Source organism: Coregonus clupeaformis, chromosome 10, assembly GCF_020615455.1.
Source record: "Coregonus clupeaformis isolate EN_2021a chromosome 10, ASM2061545v1, whole genome shotgun sequence".
Taxonomy (NCBI): Eukaryota; Metazoa; Chordata; class Actinopteri; order Salmoniformes; family Salmonidae; genus Coregonus; species Coregonus clupeaformis.
The window spans coordinates 52,782,963-52,799,780 of NC_059201.1; the positions used below are offsets into that span (position 1 = coordinate 52,782,963).

Consider the following 16,818-nt stretch of genomic DNA (forward strand, 5'->3'; position numbering starts at 1 on the left):
TTTCTTCATAGTTTTGGGAAAGTCTTCAAGGAAGTTTGGATGACCCATTTCCATGACCTATGTTTTTACAGTCGAGAAACTGTTTCGCCTGCTATTTTTTTCTCTTTTGCATGCCACCTTTTTAGATATGTTGTAACACAATTTCGTGTTATCAGTGAACAATGACAATGTTTCCATTGTCTAAAACAGTAGCAAGAGGATGCAAAATGTAACGGATTTCGGGAATGTAGTGAAAGTTTTAGAACAAACGAATGCTTCAGGTACATTTCCTCGTGAAGGTAGTCACTGTATGCACTATTTTCTTCTATTTTCAACTAGAATATAGGCCTATATTTTGGATACAGTGTCTACAACACTGCCCTTTTCATTCGTATGGGTTCCATAATGTAAGCCATCATGAAAATCCATACCATTCCGCTATCATGGGGGACAGCAACAACGTACATTCCGCGTTCTGTTACATCTCTCTACTGTCATCGGGAACTCGACAGAACGCGTTTGGAAATGGTCGACCAAGAGTGAGTCCAATTCCCTTATTTCTGTGCCTGTCCTATTGCAAGGGTTGTACATCTATATCTGTCTGCCTGCTATGCAGTCGTTGACCAGGTTTTGTTTTTCACTATGTTTCCCCTTCAACAGGACTCTCCTAGACCATTTCAACATGACCCTGGTGGAAAATCAGCAGAGCCGAGTTTGAAGAAGATGGATGGTTTGTTATTTTATGTATTCAGCAACATTTGTATCATCCCTAGGGTAACAATAAGGGTATAACATCAAAAGTGACATGGCCTTCTCAACCGCAAGTAGCCTATGACAGTAATTCCACCGGTTACACTGTTAAATTTGCTCTAACCCACTGTGTCATCAGAACTATGTGTACTGTACTGTTACTGTACACTATTGTATGTTAGCCAATGTTACTTCACAGGGCAACCAGGGCCATGTGGGCCCTTGGCTTTCTGTGCTGAAGAGGGTCCTCTTCGTTCTGTGGCCCCAGCCGGCCCTGGGGGCCAGTCCCTCTACGCCTCCTTAAGCCACCTGGCCAACATCATGCAGCATAGGGCCCGGAGCCGCAGGAGCAGTCTCACCAGATACATCACTGGTCACACTCTGCCTCAGGTAGGTACACACGCATGGAACACACACACACACACACACACACACACACACACACACACACACACACACACACACACACACAGAGACATAGTCCAGGGGAGTCGGTCAAAAGTCCTAATAGAACATAATGGGACAATTTTCCATCCCATGCTTTTGTGAAACAGAAAAACGTGTTTACTTTGTATTTTCTTTCAGATTCAAAGTGCTGCAGAGCCATCAGCTTTTGGACTCAAATTTCACAAATGTGCCCAAGTAAGTCATGTAGATTCTGTAGAGGATGGTCTTGCATTGCTCTTTACTGTTCGGATAGACTTGATATCTAGTAGTGTATAGGTTTTCCCAATGCGGCATGTGTCTCATGTCCTCATATACAGTACAATGTGCCCTCATATACCATGTGTTCTATATGCTCCTTTGGGACACAGGTGGATGCAGGTACCGAGTTCCCCCATCTGACGTTCTTCCTGCTCATCCACAACATTGGGCCTCCATGGGGCACCAACCTTTCCCAGCTGGCCATCAGAGACTCGGTCTCTGGGATAGCACCCCTGCAGAGTGGGGGGATGGTGGTGGAGAAAGGCTTCCAGACCTTCACAATCGACTCACTGTCAGGTACACAAGAGTCATGAGAAATGTGTCTCATCAGTCTGTCCGTCAGTCAGTCTGACAGGAAGGCAGTCAGTCTGTCTGTCAATCAGTCAGGAAGGCAGTAAGATCACCAGGGTTGTGTTCAGTATGCACAAAATGAGAAAATAGCCTACATTTGAAACAGGGAGATACTGCCTGAACTGAATAAGAAGCACTGATTTTCAGTTTGTTTTGCTACAGTGTACGCCACTGAACATGACCCAGGCTCCATGCGACAGAACAGAGGCTGTGGCACCTGAACTTATCCAATTGGAGTTATTATGACCATTGTTAAAATTATTGTATTAGCTTTTTACTCAATATTTCCAACCATAGTTAATATCATTGTTGTTTTGGTTGTGTTTCTGCAGCAGGATCTCAGTACGTTGTGACGTATACTGCCCTCATCAAGGTTCACAAGAGTGAAATTCTGGACCTTCCTGCCTTCCTAACCTTCTCCAATGCTTCACTGGTACCGCAAACACCTTGTCCCTTTTTCTCATGCTCTGTTTTGTATTGCCAAAGCAGCAACATTGCTGTACATAGGCATTATTCTAGGGTAATGTATACTGTTACTCTCGCTCCACAGAATGACGTCAATATGTTTGGTCCGGTGGTGGCTAATTTGACACTGAGAGTTAACTCCACGGACAAGGTAACCTTGAAGCCTTCATTGCTTAGTTTATCAATGTGATGTTGGTTGATAATCATGCTCAAAATACTGCTGCGTTTACAATGCTAAACCTTACATACATTTCATCACAGTAATCAGATTACAGTATTGTCCATGCCCCTGATAGTAATTTCTTTCTCTATTTCATATATTAAGTGAATATTGATGAATATGACCTAATCTCACTATACACTTTCAGATTTACCCCAATCACTGTGTCCATTTTGCTGGGTTTGTTGGTGGATTCTTTCTGTCCTTGTTGCTGCTGTCCCTGGGATTTCTGGCCATGAACCTGATATGTGCCCGAGCCAGGAAATACTCCCTGGAGCGAAGGGTAAGACGTTGTTATTATAACCTCACCACTATTAGCTAGCCTGAGTCCCAGATCTGTTTGTGATGTCCTGCCAACTCCATTGCTGTGTGACAATGACAGCAATGGAGTAGGCAAGACAGCACAAACAGATATGGCTGCTTGTTAGCCACACAGCCGTGGCAAAAAACAACAATGAAACCAATAAAAAGTGAACAAATTGACTCTCTTTTGTATTTTATTTTAAAGATTATTTTAAAGATATTTCTCCTCTTGTTCATTGACTACGATTTTTTTTGTTCTATTTGAAAACAGTCCACAGTAAACAGTCCACAGTACAGAGATTGTTGCTATTTCTCTTTGTATGTCTGTCATTCCCAAAGAAAAAGCGAGGTGATTCAGACCCTGAGTATGCAGTATGCAACATGAGCGAGACGACCAAAGAAGAGGCGGCATTCGAGGACAAGATGGTGGACATCATGGTGCTGGAAGACCCTCAGAACATGTATCAAGCTCTGGAGAAGTGAGTATGGAAACGCCAAAATATATACTGTTTTATTACTTATCATAAGCATATATGAGGTTTTATTATGTCTTAAACTCTAGGCGTAGGAACTGTGTTATGTACACTGAACAAAAATATAAACGCAGCATGCAACAATTACAAAGATTTTACTGAGTTACAGTTCATATAAGGAAATCAGTCAAAAAAATGTAGGGGCGTGGATCAGAAAACCAGTCCGTATCTGGTGTGACCACCATTTGCCTCATGCAGCGCGACACATCTCCTTCGCATAGAGTTGATCAGGCTGTTGATTGTGGCCTGTGGAATGTTGTCCCGATCCTCTTCAATGGCTGTGCGAAGTTGCTGCATACTGGCGGGAACTGGAACACGCTGTCGTACACGATGATCCGGAGCATCCCAAACATGCTCAATGGGTGACATGTCTGGTGAGTATACAGGCCATGGAAGAACCATAACCCCACCGCCACCATGGGGCACTCTGTTCACAACGTTGACATCAGCAAACCGCTCGCCCACACAACACCATACACGCTGTCTGCCATCTGCCCGTTACAGTTGAAACCAGGATTCATCCATGAAGAGCACACTTCTCAAGTGTGTCATTGGCCATCGAAGGTAAGCATTTGCCCACTGAAGTTGGTTACGACGCTGAGCTGCAGTCAGGTCAAGACCCTGGTAAGGACGACGAGCACAAAGATGAGCTTCCCTGAGACGGTTTCTGACAGTTTGTGCAGAAATTATTTGATTGTGCAAACCCACAGCAGTTTCATCAGCTGTTTGGGTGGCTGGTCTCAGACGATCCCGCAGGTGAAGAAGCCGGATGTGGAGGTCCTGGGCTGGCGTGGTTACATGTGGTCTGCGGTTGTGAGGCCAGTTGGACGTACTGCCAAATTCTCTAAAACGACATTGGAGGCGGTTTATGGTAGAGAAATTAACATTCAATTAAAATAATCAGTTTTAAAGAACATTTCCTGCAATTCTATGCTATCCGAGTGACTCAAATATTATAAGACAATCAATGGGGGCCCCTTGACATTTTGGGACATTTTTATACTCCCTGACTGTCGGGTTTTTATTCTGGTGGTTGTTAGTGTAATGAATACTCGGACAGAGTGGTAAGATCCAATCGCAGAATAGCGATGCTTTATTAGAGTACAGACAAGGGAATAGCTTAATCGTGGTCGGGCGGGCTGTGGTCAAAACCGGGCCAGGCATAGACAGGCAGAGGTACCAAAGGAGCGGGCTTAGTCGTAGTCGAGGTCACAGGCACAGGATCAGAGAACGGTAATCACTGGGGTAGACAAGTAGAGGATTAAGCAATTCGGGGAGTCAAACAACAAGGCACAGGTCGGATACACGGGTAATCAAAAACAACAAACTTTCTCTCTCTCTCGGAACAAAACGCTTAGCAAGTCACAATGGAACAATACCTCGCACCGACTGAACCTCTGAGCACACCTTAAATCCTACACTAATTACTGACAGGTGTGCTCAGAACTCAGGTGAACCAGATCGAGTCTGATGACTCCCCCTCTCTGTAGATCGGGGAAGTGTCAGACTCTGTCTAGACCCAGCCAACCCCCGATCCCTTACAGTATCCCCCTCCCCAGGGCCGGCTCCTGACGGCCTTCTACCTCTACCGGGTGGTCTTCCTCTGGGTCGGGGTCCGGGATGATCTGGGTGTTCAGCGTGGAAAGTGGCCTTGAGAGCGGGGTCTAGTATGTCCTTAGCAGGAACCCAGGATCGTTCCTCCGGTCCATATCCCTCCCAGTCCACGAGATATTCGATGCCCCCTCGTCTCCGTCTTGACTCCAGTATCTCGTGGACTGTATAGGTGGTGTCCTGTTCATCCTCCAAAGGTGGTGTAGTAGGTTGTTGAGCGATTGGTGGATACATAGGGCTATAATGGACAGGTTTCAACAGGGAGACGTGGAACGTAGGGTTTATCCTGTATTGTCGAGGGATTAACAGACGGTAGGTGACAGGGTTAATACGTCTCTGTACTTTGAAGGGACCAATGTACCTGGGTTGGAGCTTCTTGCAGCTCCGTCGGAACCGCAGGTCTCGGGTAGACAGCCACACTCGTTGCCCGGTTTGATAAGTGGGAGTAGGTCTCCGGCGTCGGTCGGCATAGGTCTTTTGCTGCTGTGAGGCTTGACTGAGATGTTGATGGGCCGTCTCCCAGACCTGCGCACTCCGACGGAACCACTCGTCCACCGCCGGTACCATCCCGGGTGCGGTATCCCACAGGAACAGGGGTGGTTGATACCCTAGAACACACTGAAAGGGCGTTAGACGTAGGGAGGTGTGAATGAGTGAGTTCTGAGCATACTCTACCCAAGGAAGGAATCGGCTCCACTCTTGCGGCTGCCGCGAACATTGTTGCCGTAGATACTTCCCAATTTCCTGGTTGAGCCGTTCTGTCTGCCCATTGGCCTGGGGATGATATCCGGAGGTGAGGCTCACCGAGATGCCCAAGCGTTCGCAGAAGGCCTTCCAAACCCGGGATACGAACTGGGGTCCCCGGTCGGAAACAATATCCTCTGGAACACCAAACTGCCGGAACACCTGGTTAAATATAGTCTCCGCCATCTGAGTGGCGTTAGGTAAACGGGTCATGGGTACTAACCGACACATCTTTGAGAATCGATCGATGACCACGAGAATTACAGTATGGCCCTCTGATTCTGGTAGGTCGGTAACAAAGTCCATCGCAATGTGCGACCAGGGTCGTTGAGGAGTTGGCAATGGCATCAGCTTACCCTCCGGTAGTGCTCGAGGCGCCTTGGACTGAGCACATACTGGGCAGGATAATACGTAGTCTCGGACGTCATCTGTGAGGGAATCCCACCAGTATTTTCGACTGATGAGTCGGGTAGTTCGAGTGATTCCGGGATGACCAGATCCTAGCGACGTGTGGCACCATTCCATAAGTTGAGGTCGAAGCGGAGCTGGTACAAACACCTTCGACACCGGGGTTTCTGGAGGGGCTGGTTCCGCTTGTAGGCTCTCCTGAATCGTGTCATCGATAGCCCACCTCACAGGACCAGCACGGCAACTCATGGGGGAGGATAGGTTCTGGTTCAACCCGGTCTGTCCGCGCGCTCGAACCGTCGGGAAAGCGCGTCCGCCTTACAATTCTTGGACCCGGGAATATAAGAGACAGTGAATTGAAAACGGTTGAAGAACAAAGACCACCTTGCCTGTCGGGAGTTCAGTCGTTTAGCACTGTGAAGATACTCCAGATTGCGGTGGTCTGTGAGCACTTGGAACGGATGAGCTGCTCCCTCCAGCCAATGTCTCCACTCCTCCAGTGCTAACTTCACCGCCAGTAATTCACGATTTCCCACGTCGTAGTTCTGCTCGGCCGGATTCAGCTTCTTCGAAAAAAAAGCACAGGGTCGTGATTTGGGCGGCTCACCTTGGCGCTGGGATAGCACGTCTCCAACTCCAACCTCCGAGGCGTCCACCTCCACGATGAACGGCAAGGTAGGATCCGGCTGACATAAAATGGGGACGGTGGTAAATCGTTGTTTCAATGTCTCAATAGCCCGCACTGCCCCCTCTGTCCATTTCAGACCACGCCCCTTGTGGCTGGTCATCGCCGACAGGGGAGCTGCGGTGGTGCTGAAATTACGCACGAACCGTCTATAGTAATTGGCAAACCCCAAGAATCTCTGAAGCTCTTTCACCGTCTGGGGTTGAGGCCAGTCTCGTACAGCTTGTACCTTGGATTCATCCAGTCTTACCCCGTCGGGAGTGAGTATGGCCCCAAGGAAGGAAATCGTCGTGACATGGAACTCACTCTTCTCGGCCTTCACGAACAGAGAGTGTTGGCGGAGTCGGTCCAGAACCTGTCGTACATGGGACACATGTTCACTCAGAGAGTTAGAGTAGATTAGGATGTCATCAATGTACACTATGACGAAACGATCAATCAAGTTTCGGTCCGGAGACACTGTGGCCCCATCCGAAGAAACCCCCGGACAGGGCCAAACAGGAAGGATATAACCCCACCCACTCCGCCATTTTAGAAAAAGCTGTTGCGCAGCAACTCACTGCCTTTCTGAAGACAAACAATGTATACGAAATGCTTCAGTCTGGTTTTAGACCCCATCATAGCACTGAGACTGCACTTGTGAAGGTGGTAAATGACCTTTTAATGGCGTCAGACCGAGGCTCTGCATCTGTCCTCGTGCTACTAGACCTTAGTGCTGCCTTTGACACCATCGATCACCACATTCTTTTGGAGAGACTGGAAACCCAAATTGGTCTACACGGACAAGTTCTGGCCTGGTTTAGATCCTACCTGTCGGAAAGATATCAGTTTGTCTCTGTGAATGGTCTGTCCTCCGACAAATCAACTGTACATTTCGGTGTTCCTCAAGGTTCCGTTTTAGGACCACTATTGTTTTCACTATATATTTTACCTCTTGGGGATGTTATTCGAAAACATAATGTTAACTTTCACTGCTATGCGGATGACACACAGCTGTACATTTCAATGAAGCATGGTGAAGCCCCAAAATTGCCCTCGCTAGAAGCCTGTGTTTCAGACATAAGGAAGTGGATGGCTGAAAACTTTTTACTTTTAAACTCGGACAAAACAGAGATGCTTGTACTAGGTCCCAAGAAACAAAGAGATCTTCTGTTAAATCTGACAATTCATCTTGATGGTTGTAAAGTCGTCTCAAATAAAACTGTGAAGGACCTAGGCGTTACTCTTGACCCTGATCTCTCTTTTGACGAACATATCAAGACTGTTTCAAGGACAGCTTTTTTCCATCTACGTAACATTGCAAAAATCAGAAATTTTCTGTCCAAAAATGATGCAGAAAAAATTAATCCATGCATTTGTTACTTCTAGATTAGACTACTGCAATGCTCTATTTTCCGGCTACCCGGATAAAGCACTAAATAAACTTCAGTTAGTGCTAAATACGGCTGCTAGAATCCTGACTAGAACCAAGAAATTTGATCATATTACTCCAGTGCTAGCTTCCCTACACTGGCTTCCTGTTAAGGCAAGGGCTGATTTCAAGGTTTTACTGTTAACCTATAAAGCGTTACATGGGCTTGCTCCTACCTATCTTTCCGAGTTGGTCCTGCCGTACATACCAATACGTACGCTACGGTCACAAGACGCAGGCCTCCTAATTGTCCCTAGAATTTCTAAGCAAACAGCGGGAGGCAGGGCTTTCTCCTATAGATCTCCATTTTTATGGAACAGTCTGCCTACCCATGTGAGAGACGCAGACTCGGTCTCAACCTTTAAGTCTTTACTGAAGACTTATCTCTTCAGTAGGTCATATGATTGAGTGTAGTCTGGCCCAGGAGTGTGAAGGTGAACGGAAAGGCTGGAGCAACGAACAGCCCTTGCTGTCTCTGCCGGGCCGGTTCCCCTCTCCACTGGGGTTCTCTGCCTCTAACCCTGTTGCAGGGGCTGAGTCACTGGCTTGCTGGTGCTCTTTCATGCCGTCCCTGGGAGGGGTGCGTCACTTGAGTGGGTTGAGTTACTGACGTGATCTTCCTGTCTGGGTTGGCGCCCCCCCTTGGTTTGTGCTGTGGTGGAGACCTCTGTGGGCTATACTCGGCCTTGTCTCAGGATTGTAAGTTGGTGGTTGGGGATATCCCTCTAGTGGTGCGGGGGCTGTGCTTTGGCGGAGTGGGTGGGGTTATATCCTTCCTGTTTGGCCCTGTCCGGGGTTTCTTCGGATGGGGCCACAGTGTCTCCGGACCGCTCCTGTCTCAGCCTCCAGTATTTATGCTGCAGTAGTTTATGTGTCGGGGGGCTGGGGTTAGTTGGTTATACCTGGAGTACTTCTCCTGTCTTATCCAGTGTCCTGTGTGAATTTAAGTATGCTCTCTCTAATTCTCTCGTTCTCTCTTTCTCTCTGAGAACCTGAGCCCTAGGACCATACGTCAGGACTACCGGGCATGATGACACCTTGCTGTCCCCAGTCCGCCTGGCCTTGCTGCTATTCCAGTTTCAACTGTTCTGCCTGCGGCTACGAAACCCCTACCTGTCCCAGACCTGCTGTTTTCAACTCTAAATGATCGGCTATGAAAAGCCAACTGAGAGACCTGAGCCCTAGGACCATACGTCGGGACTACCGGCCGTGGTGACTCCTTGCTGTCCCCAGTCCGCCTGGCCTTGCTCCTATTCCAGTTTAAACTGTTCTGCCTGCGGTTATGGAACCCCTACCTGTCCCAGACCTGCTGTTTTAAACTCTAATGATCGGCTATGAAAAGCCAACTGAGATTTATTCCTGATTATTATTTGACCATGCTTGTCACTTATTAACATTTTTGAACATCTTGGCATGGTTCTGTTATAATCTCCACCCGGCACAGCCAGAAGAGGACTGGCCACCCCTCATAGCCTGGTTCCTCTCTAGGTTTCTTCCTAGGTTTTGCCTTTCTAGGGAGTTTTTCCTAGCCACCGTGCTTCTACACCTGCATTACTAGCTGTTTGGGGTTTTAGGCTGGGTTTCTGTACAGCACTTCGAGATATTAGCTGATGTAAGAAGGGCTATATAAAATAAAATTGATTGATTGATTGATTGAAGTCCCTAAAAATGTCATTCATGAACGCCTGGAACACCGAGGGCGCGTTAGTAAGTCCATAGGGCATGACACAATATTCATAATGTCCTCGATGGGTGATGAAGGCGGTCTTCCATTCATCCCCCTCTCTAATGTGCACCAGATTGTACGCACTCCTGAGGTCCAGTTTACTGTAGATGGAGGCCTGCCCCACCTGCTCGAGGGCTGCTGGAATCAAAGGAAGGGGGTAACGATTTTTAATGGTGATATCGTTCAAACCTCGATAGTCTATACAAGGGACGCAGTCCGCCATCCCTTTTCTTAACAAAAAAAAACTGGATGCCGCTGGAGACGTAGATGGGCGAATGGCCCCTTGCTGAAGTGCCTCGTCAATATACTTGCTCATTGATTCCCGTTCCGGCTGTGACAAAGGGTAGATTCGTCCGCGAGGAAGTGTAGCCCCGGATAGCAGGTCAATTGCACAATCCCAGGCCCGATGCGGTGGTAACACGGTAGCCCTCTCCTTGGAGAACACCGGCGCGTAATCCTGGTACTCTGTAGGAACAACAGTAGACACCGCACCCTTCGCATCCTCCACAGTAGACGTTTTGCAAGGTAAAATGAGGCACTCAGCCCTACATACCTCACTCCAAGCCGTGATATCGCCAGCTTTCCAGGAGATGACCGGATCATGGGTAACGAGCCAGGGGTGGCCGAGGACTAGCGGCTCCCGTGGAGCGGAGATGACGAACAGAATGATGTTCTCATGGTGCAGAGAGCCCACTTGTAACTTCATCTCCCCGGTACGGTGCGTAATGAACCCAGTGCCCATGGGCTCACCGTCTAGCGCGTTGACTCGCAGGGGAGGTTGAATTGGGATAAGTTGAACTCCCAACTCCTCAGCAAGACCCATATCCAGAAAGCTGGCCGCCGCTCCGGAATCAATAAGTCCTTCCAACCTGCGCACTTTCTCTCCGACAGATAAGGTAACAGGTACATACATTTGTTTAGATGTAATGTTCAAAACGGGAGTCTCACTCACCGGTTTGCCAGTTCCGAGGCGATATCCTGGGGTATGGTTAGGTCGTACCGGACATTGACGAACGAAATGACCCGACTGACCACAATACAGGCATAGTCCGTCCTGCCGACGTTGTTGTCTCACCGACCCTTGTAGAGGTGACCGTCCCAGTTGCATAGATTCCTCCTCAGATTCTCTCCTCCGCTCTGTCGATTGCATAGGACCAGTGATCGAGGGCTCCCGAACTGTGGATGCCTTGTGTTGCACTATAAGATTATCAATAGAAATGGCTATTTTGATAAACTCATGTAGCACAGTGATATCTCCTCGACAAGCCAACTCAGTCTGTACGTCCTTGCGCAGCCCTCTTCGGAAAACTGTGAGCAAAGCAGTCTCGCTCCATCCGCTACCGGCTGCTATAGTACGGAACTCTACAGCGTAGTCGGTTACTGTGCGACGGCCCTGCTGAAGTTCGCATAGTTGGTCTCCCACACTACGCCCAGATACTGGGTGGTCGAACACCTCTTGAAACAGTCTCTTGAACTGAACTTCCGCATTCAGCTCGGGGACCTCAGCTGCCCAAAGCGCAGTAGCCCAATCCAGTGCTCTTCCCGTTAGCAGAGAAATCATTAAATCCACCCTGCTACGGTCATCGGAAAACATAGTACGATTATATGACATATACAGGGACGTCTGGAGTAGAAACCCCTGACATTTGCCAGGTTCCCCGTCGTACCTTGTAGGTAGGGAAATCGGAGGTGCATGACGAGGACTGACCGTGCTCGGTGTGGTGCCTTCAGCCGCACCAGCGTGGAGTAGCTGTAGGAGTTCATCCATCCGTTTCTCCTGGATCTCCCATCGCCTCTGTAATTCCGCTGGATCCATGGTAATGGCGAGGTATTCTGTAATGAATACTCGGACAGAGTGGTAAGATCCAATCGCAGAATAGTGATGCTTTATTAGAGTACAGACAAGGGAATAGCTTAATCGTGGTCGGGCGGGCTGTGGTCAAAACCGGGCCAGGCATAGACAGGCAGAGGTACTAAAGGAGCGGGCTTAGTCGTAGTCGAGGTCACAGGCACAGGATCAGAGAACGGTAATCACTGGGGTAGACAAGTAGAGGATTAAGCAATTCGGGGAGTCAAACAACAAGGCACAGGTCGGATACACGGGAAATAAAAAACAACAAACTTTCTCTCTCTCTCGGAACAAAACGCTTAGCAAGTCACAATGGAACAATACCTCGCACCGACTGAACCTCTGAGCACACCTTAAATCCTACACTAATTACTGACAGGTGTGCTCAGAACTCAGGTGAACCAGATCGAGTCTGATGACTCCCCCTCTCTGTAGATCGGGGAAGTGTCAGACTCTGTCTAGACCCCGCCAAACCCCGATCCCTTACAGTTAGTTCTCAAAGATGATCTTATTTAAAAATATATAACTCTATTACCTTTACTACATACTTTATGTCTGGTTTTAGTCGTTTAAGTTTAAACTGAAAATGTTGTACCATCCGAAAAAGTATTATATTTAGTAATGGACACGTTTTAGTAATGGTGGCCCGCCGGTGGTAAATGAATATATAGGAAACACTGGCATTATACCTGTCTGCATCAACCTTTTACTGCAGTGGGCTAAATCAGGGTCACTCAGGGTGTTGCTTGGTAGTCTTAAACAAATCTACTTTGAAACAAAAGAATACTCCTAACACACATGGTTATGGACTTTTTTTTAAAGAAGACACGTACCATGATATAGAGTTTAAATGTACTCCATTTTGAGTTTGCATCCCAATATTACACTTTATATACATCACAGAGGACTGAATTATAGCAAAACAGTTTGACATAGAAACACAGAATTTTCAAAAAAATTAATATAATAATGTTTATTATATATGAAATTATGAAAAATATTAACAATATTCCACCCATGAGGCCACTAGAGGACGATTTGGTCATTTGACTGCAGGAAACTACGTGTTGATGAACGATAAAGTGGAAAAGTCAGATAAAACTTTAAAACATATATCTGACACCTCACAGCCTGGAGATGTCCAGCCTGCTGCGAGCCACCTCCAGCCTGGAGAGCAGTCGGGTCCAGATGTACAAAGATGTGATCGCAGCCCTGCTGGCCGCGCTGCGCTCCCAGAACCACATGTCCCAGCAGGCCGAGCAGCGCCTACTGAGCGTGCTCCACGGCCAGCTGATGGGCATGGAGGGCAAGCTGAAGGAGGAGCACATGGCACGCATGGCAACCCTGGCTGCCCAGTGTAACCTGGAGACCCGGGAGCAGATGGAGGCGGCGCATCGCAGGGAGGCCCAGGAGAAGGCCCGGGCAGAGGTGCTGTTTCAACACTCTGACCAACAGGTACTGTAGTGGCTATTATCAATCAAAAACCACTGGCAGAGGTAGAGAGCAATGTGGTTAAACAGGCCATAAATGGAGCCTACGGGCACAGATGGAGTTACAACTCCAGCCCTGTGCTTAAACATCTGATTTAGCTCATTATGGTCAAGACTATGGTTAGGTGATTATTTGAAGCAGGTGTATTGGTGGTGGGCTGGAGCAAAAGCCTGCACAACCAGTAGCTCTCCATGGCACTGGATAGGCTAACTCAAGTGCCCTTCAAGTATTTCACACTTATATTTGACACAGGTCTGGTTGATTCTGGTTGATTCTCCAGGAGCTCCTCCAATGCAGTGTCCTCCTGGAGAAGCTCCACAAGCTGAACCAGAGTCAGCTCCAGCGCACCCTGCTGGTGAGACACGAGGAGGCCTCTGCCAAGGTCCAAAGGCAGATAGTGGAGTGGAGGAGAGTGGAGTTGCACAAGATCTTCTCAGAAGAGCTGGAGGAAGCCACCAGGATGGGCGAGCTGGAGAAGACCGAGGCCAGGAGTCTCCTGCATGACTACTTTGCCTATCAGGTGAGCTAGTGAAAATGGTCCCGTTCAGTAGGAACAGAAAGGAGGAAACACTTTGAAACAGACAACGTAAATGTTCAGGTATGAGCTACCTCAGCAATAGTTTTCAGCAATGTTTCGCTGTGTGTATCCCTGAAAGTTGTTTTGGGCTAAATGGGAAAGTCAAGGGGAAATACTGTGATAAGGGAAAACTAGTTGTGCCTCTCATTTCTTCTCATCTCATCTAATCTCTTCTCATTTGATGTCCTCTCATGTAATCTCTTCTCATTTGATGTCCTCTCATCTAATCTCTTCTCATTTTATGTCCTCTCATCTAATCTCTTCTCATTTTATGTCCTCTCATCTAATCTCTTCTCATTTGATGTCCTCTCATCTAATCTCTTCTCATTTTATGTCCTGTCATGTAATCTCTTCTCATTTTATGTCCTCTCATCTAATCTCTTCTCATTTTATGTCCTCTCATCTAATCTCTTCTCATTTTATGTCCTGTCATCTAATCTCTTCTCATTTTATGTCCTCTCATCTAATCTCTTCTCATTTTATGTCCTGTCATCTAATCTCTTCTCATTTTATGTCCTGTCATCTAATCTCTTCTCATTTTATGTCCTCTCATCTAATCTCTTCTCATTTTATGTCCTGTCATGTAATCTCTTCTCATTTTATGTCCTGTCATCTAATCTCTTCTCATTTTATGTCCTCTCATCTAATCTCTTCTCATTTTATGTCCTCTCATCTAATCTCTTCTCATTTTATGTCCTCTCATCTAATCTCTTCTCATTTGATGTCCTCTCATCTAATCTCTTCTCATTTGATGTCCTCTCATCTAATCTCTTCTCATTTTATGTCCTGTCATGTAATCTCTTCTCATTTTATGTCCTGTCATCTAATCTCTTCTCATTTTATGTCCTCTCATCTAATCTCTTCTCATTTGATGTCCTCTCATCTAATATCTTCTCATTTGATGTCCTGTCATCTAATCTCTTCTCATTTTATGTCCTGTCATCTAATCTCTTCTCATTTTATGTCCTCTCATCTAATCTCTTCTCATTTGATGTCCTCTCATCTAATCTCTTCTCATTTGATGTCCTGTCATCTAATCTCTTCTCATTTGATGTCCTCTCATCTAATCTCTTCTCATTTTATGTCCTGTCATGTAATCTCTTCTCATTTTATGTCCTGTCATCTAATCTCTTCTCATTTTATGTCCTCTCATCTAATCTCTTCTCATTTGATGTCCTCTCATCTAATCTCTTCTCATTTGATGTCCTCTCATCTAATCTCTTCTCATTTTATGTCCTCTCATCTAATCTCTTCTCATTTTATGTCCTGTCATCTAATAATAATAATAATAATAATAATATGCCATTTAGCAGACGCTTTTATCCAAAGCGACTTACAAGTCATGCGTGCATACATTTTTGTGTATGGGTGGTCCCGGGGATTGAACCCACTACCCTGGCGTTACAAGCGCCGTGCTCTACCAGCTGAGCTACACTAATCTCTTCTCATTTTATGTCCTCTCATCTAATCTCTTCTCATTTTATGTCCTGTCATCTAATCTCTTCTCATTTTATGTCCTCTCATCTAATCTCTTCTCATTTTATGTCCTGTCATCTAATCTCTTCTCATTTGATGTCCTCTCATCTAATCTCTTCTTATTTGATGTCCTCTCATCTAATCTCTTCTCATTTTGTCCTCTCATCTAATCTCTTCTCATTTTATGTCCTCTCATCTAATCTCTTCTCATTTGATGTCCTCTCATCTAATCTCTTCTCATTTTATGTCCTCTCATCTTCACATATCTTGTCTCATACTATCTCATATAATTTATTCTCATCTCTTACCATCTCTTCTCTTCTCATCTTATCTCATTGACATTGACATTTTAGTCATTTAGCAGACGCTATTATCCAGAGCGATTTACAGTTAGTACATTCATCTTAAGATAGCTAGGTGAGACAACCACATATCACATATCTCATTGCATGTCTTCTCAATTCATCTTATCTCATCTCATTTTATTTGATCTCATCACATCTCATCTCTCTAGAATCAGCTGGAGGAGGTGCTGGATGTGGTCCTGGCCAACCAACGTTGCATGCTGGGAGAGCGCCACGCCCAGAGGAGGTTCCTGGTGCACAGCCTCCACAGCCTGAAGGGCCTCATCTCTGAGACCTTCTCCAGGACCTCCAGCCAGATAGAGAACTGCTTCAACCAGCACAGGAGGTTGGTTTGTGCTATGACTCTCTACATGTGTTATACTGTATGTCAGATTTTATAGCATCTGTTGTCTTCTACCTACCTGTCCTTAAGCCATTGTAGACTACTAAGGGGTTCGGGAAACTTGGGAAACGTAAATGTATCCCTGGTCTAAATCTTTCATTCTAGATGTAGGGGATGTAGCTCAGTTGGTAGAGCATGGCGTTTGCAACGCCAGGGTTGTGGGTTCGATAAAATAATGTATGTGCTAACTGTAAGTCGCTCTGGATAAGAGCGTCTGCTAAATGACTAAAATGTAAATGTAAATGTATGTAGCCTACATTCCTAAAATGCAACCATACCTGTATACCACCAGGGGGAGTGATGTGTCTGAAGAGCAGGTGGATCTGCTGCTAGACAAGGCCCAGAAGGAACTGGTGCTGCTGAAGCAGGGCCTGGACGAGGCTCTGAACCGGGAGAGGAGGGCCATGCACTGTGGCCTGGTCAAGAAGAGGAGGGACCTCATCTCCGACATGGTGAGATGATTGACAGTTCGTCGTTTAACACAAACTTCACAGTGTTGCTCTCAGGCAATACATTTGCCTATCTTCATTAGATAAATAATGAATTTGCACCTTTTCCTCTACTGTGAGAAATATTCCCAAATAAGCTCATATTTTTTCAAGAAAATATCTCAATCAATTCCCAACATCTGTGCATTTACTAATCACATAAAGCTGGGAATTATTCTGGGTAAGGGAGAAACCGCAAATATTACTGCCAGATATGTATACAATTGCCATAGCCTGAGGGACAACCCATGAGTATTTACATTGTATATAACTTACAAGTAATACAAAGTGTAACCATC

General features: G+C 46.3%; 1 protein-coding gene across 1 annotated transcript in view; it reads left to right on the forward strand.

The window, feature by feature from the left end:
* The first annotated feature begins 29 nt into the window (after positions 1–29).
* LOC121575522 (limbin-like) overlaps positions 30–16,818 on the forward strand; it is a 28,992-nt gene continuing 12,203 nt past the window's right edge. The window contains exons 1-13 of the mRNA XM_041888676.2: positions 30–518; positions 640–709; positions 929–1,119; positions 1,315–1,371; positions 1,545–1,731; positions 2,118–2,218; positions 2,336–2,401; positions 2,619–2,753; positions 3,113–3,252; positions 12,871–13,195; positions 13,512–13,751; positions 15,799–15,974; positions 16,324–16,483. Of these exons, the coding sequence (XP_041744610.1) occupies positions 252–518; positions 640–709; positions 929–1,119; positions 1,315–1,371; positions 1,545–1,731; positions 2,118–2,218; positions 2,336–2,401; positions 2,619–2,753; positions 3,113–3,252; positions 12,871–13,195; positions 13,512–13,751; positions 15,799–15,974; positions 16,324–16,483 (2,115 nt within the window). The 5' untranslated portion in view covers positions 30–251. The remainder of the gene's footprint in view (positions 519–639; positions 710–928; positions 1,120–1,314; positions 1,372–1,544; positions 1,732–2,117; positions 2,219–2,335; positions 2,402–2,618; positions 2,754–3,112; positions 3,253–12,870; positions 13,196–13,511; positions 13,752–15,798; positions 15,975–16,323; positions 16,484–16,818) is intronic.